This window comes from Lolium rigidum, chromosome 1 (genome assembly GCF_022539505.1).
Source record: "Lolium rigidum isolate FL_2022 chromosome 1, APGP_CSIRO_Lrig_0.1, whole genome shotgun sequence".
Taxonomy (NCBI): Eukaryota; Viridiplantae; Streptophyta; class Magnoliopsida; order Poales; family Poaceae; genus Lolium; species Lolium rigidum.
The window spans coordinates 114,619,597-114,621,145 of record NC_061508.1 but is presented as its reverse complement, the minus strand read 5'-3'; the positions used below and the strand labels follow the sequence as shown (position 1 = coordinate 114,621,145).

General features: G+C 65.8%; 1 protein-coding gene across 1 annotated transcript; it reads right to left on the bottom strand.

Annotated features, from left to right (window-relative positions):
• Positions 1-331: 331 nt before the first annotated feature.
• On the bottom strand, positions 332-1,549 carry LOC124680375 (manganese-dependent ADP-ribose/CDP-alcohol diphosphatase-like). Its single transcript, XM_047215448.1, has 2 exons — positions 1,463-1,549; positions 332-1,371 (listed from the first exon to the last, which is right to left on the bottom strand). The coding sequence occupies exon 2, from the start codon at positions 1,313-1,315 to the stop codon at positions 332-334; it is 984 nt and encodes a 327-aa protein (XP_047071404.1). The 5' UTR covers positions 1,316-1,371; positions 1,463-1,549.

Below are 1,549 nucleotides of genomic sequence, written 5' to 3'. Positions count from 1 at the left end.
GCGTGGGACGGCGAAAATTTGGGCGTGGGACGGCGACGAGAGGATCACCCTCTGTTTGCAGCAACAAAACAAAGCGAGGAAACCACGCTGATGCTTTGCCTTTGCCTACGATGTAGTAGATGAACAGCTCCGGGACGCTGGGACTCATTTTCCAAATTGGATCGGATCATTATCAGTTTGAGACGGTAAATCGTTACAGACAGAGAGCTATCGCGGCTACGGTTGCGAGCTAATGGCTACGACACAGTGGGGCACCCCGTGGATCGAGTGGAACTAGCAAGGTATGTGTGCCGGTGGCCATGGCGCAGCAGCAGCAGCAGCTACTAGCAAGCTAGCTCACTCGGGGTACGGGGAGCGGCATGTCGGTGCTGGCCATCCTGCCGGAACCGGCAAGCGAGAGCCTGCCGGGGAACACGTCGACGCGGCCGAAGGAGTCGGTGCCTGGCGGGCACTCGAGCGCGGCCTCGAGGGTGCGGTGGTGCACGCCGCGCGCGTCCACGGCGTACCCGCCCTTGTGGTCGTGCCCGGCGAGGCACGCCGCGACGCAGCCGTGCCGGTGCACAACGGCCAGCGCCTCCTCGTAGTTCCACATCAGCCCCGCGGGGGACGCCGCGCCCGGGTGGAGCGGCAGGTGGCTGCACACCACCACGGTCTCCCCGCGCCGGGACGCGCTCCGCAGGGCGCCGTCCAGCCACCGCAGCTGCTCCTCGCCGACTCCCCCGTTGAACATCACGAACCGCCGGTCCTCCCCGGCCAGCCCGGTGGGGCTGTTCTTGTCGGCGTTGGGGTTCCGCTCCTCCAGGAACCGCCTCGCCGCCAGCGCCACCGGGTGGTCGCGCGGCCACCCGACGGCGCTGAAGTCGTACGCGTCCAGCACCACGAACCTATACCCGGGCCACGGCGAGAACTCGTAGTAGGCGCGGCCAGGCATCCGCAGCACGGACACCAGCTCGCTCCTGGGGAGGTTGTACAGGCAGTGGTTGCCGAGCATGTGGTACGCCGGGCCGCCGCGGAACCGGTCGAACTCCGCCACCACGGCCTGCACGGCGGACAGCGACCTGTCCTTGGGGCAGAAGCCGTCGACGATGTCCCCGAAGTTGACGCAGAACTTGACGCCGGCCTTGTGGCTGTTCCAGCTCCGGACCGCCCGCTGGAGCACGGTGATGCTGTGGCGGTAGTACCGAGGCACGCCGAGGAAGGAGCGGCCGTCCGGGATGTCGGCGTACTGAACGTCGGCGATGACGCCGAAGGAGAAGAGGGGCTCCCTGGCCGCCGACGCCCGGATCACCCCGACCCCGCCCGGGTGAGCTAGCATTGATGCGGCTGGCCGGCGCCGTCGAACACGCCGGAATCAATCAATCAATCGCTGCCCTGCATTGAAAGGAACATGAAGATGATAGCTTTGGTTAATTCGGTACACACTGCTCTTGCTGAGTTGACACATCAGGTATGAGCAGTTTACCGGCGTCACAGTTGCCGCCGGCAGTAGCTGCGGCTCTGGCGACCTCGCGTCCTCTGTTCTCCGAAGCACAGGAGGCGGAGGTCGGAG

Coding starts and splice junctions, on each gene's coding strand:
- LOC124680375 (XM_047215448.1), bottom strand. CDS start 1,315: ATGCTAGCTCACCCGGGCGGGGTCGGGGTGATCCGGGCGTCGGCGGCC.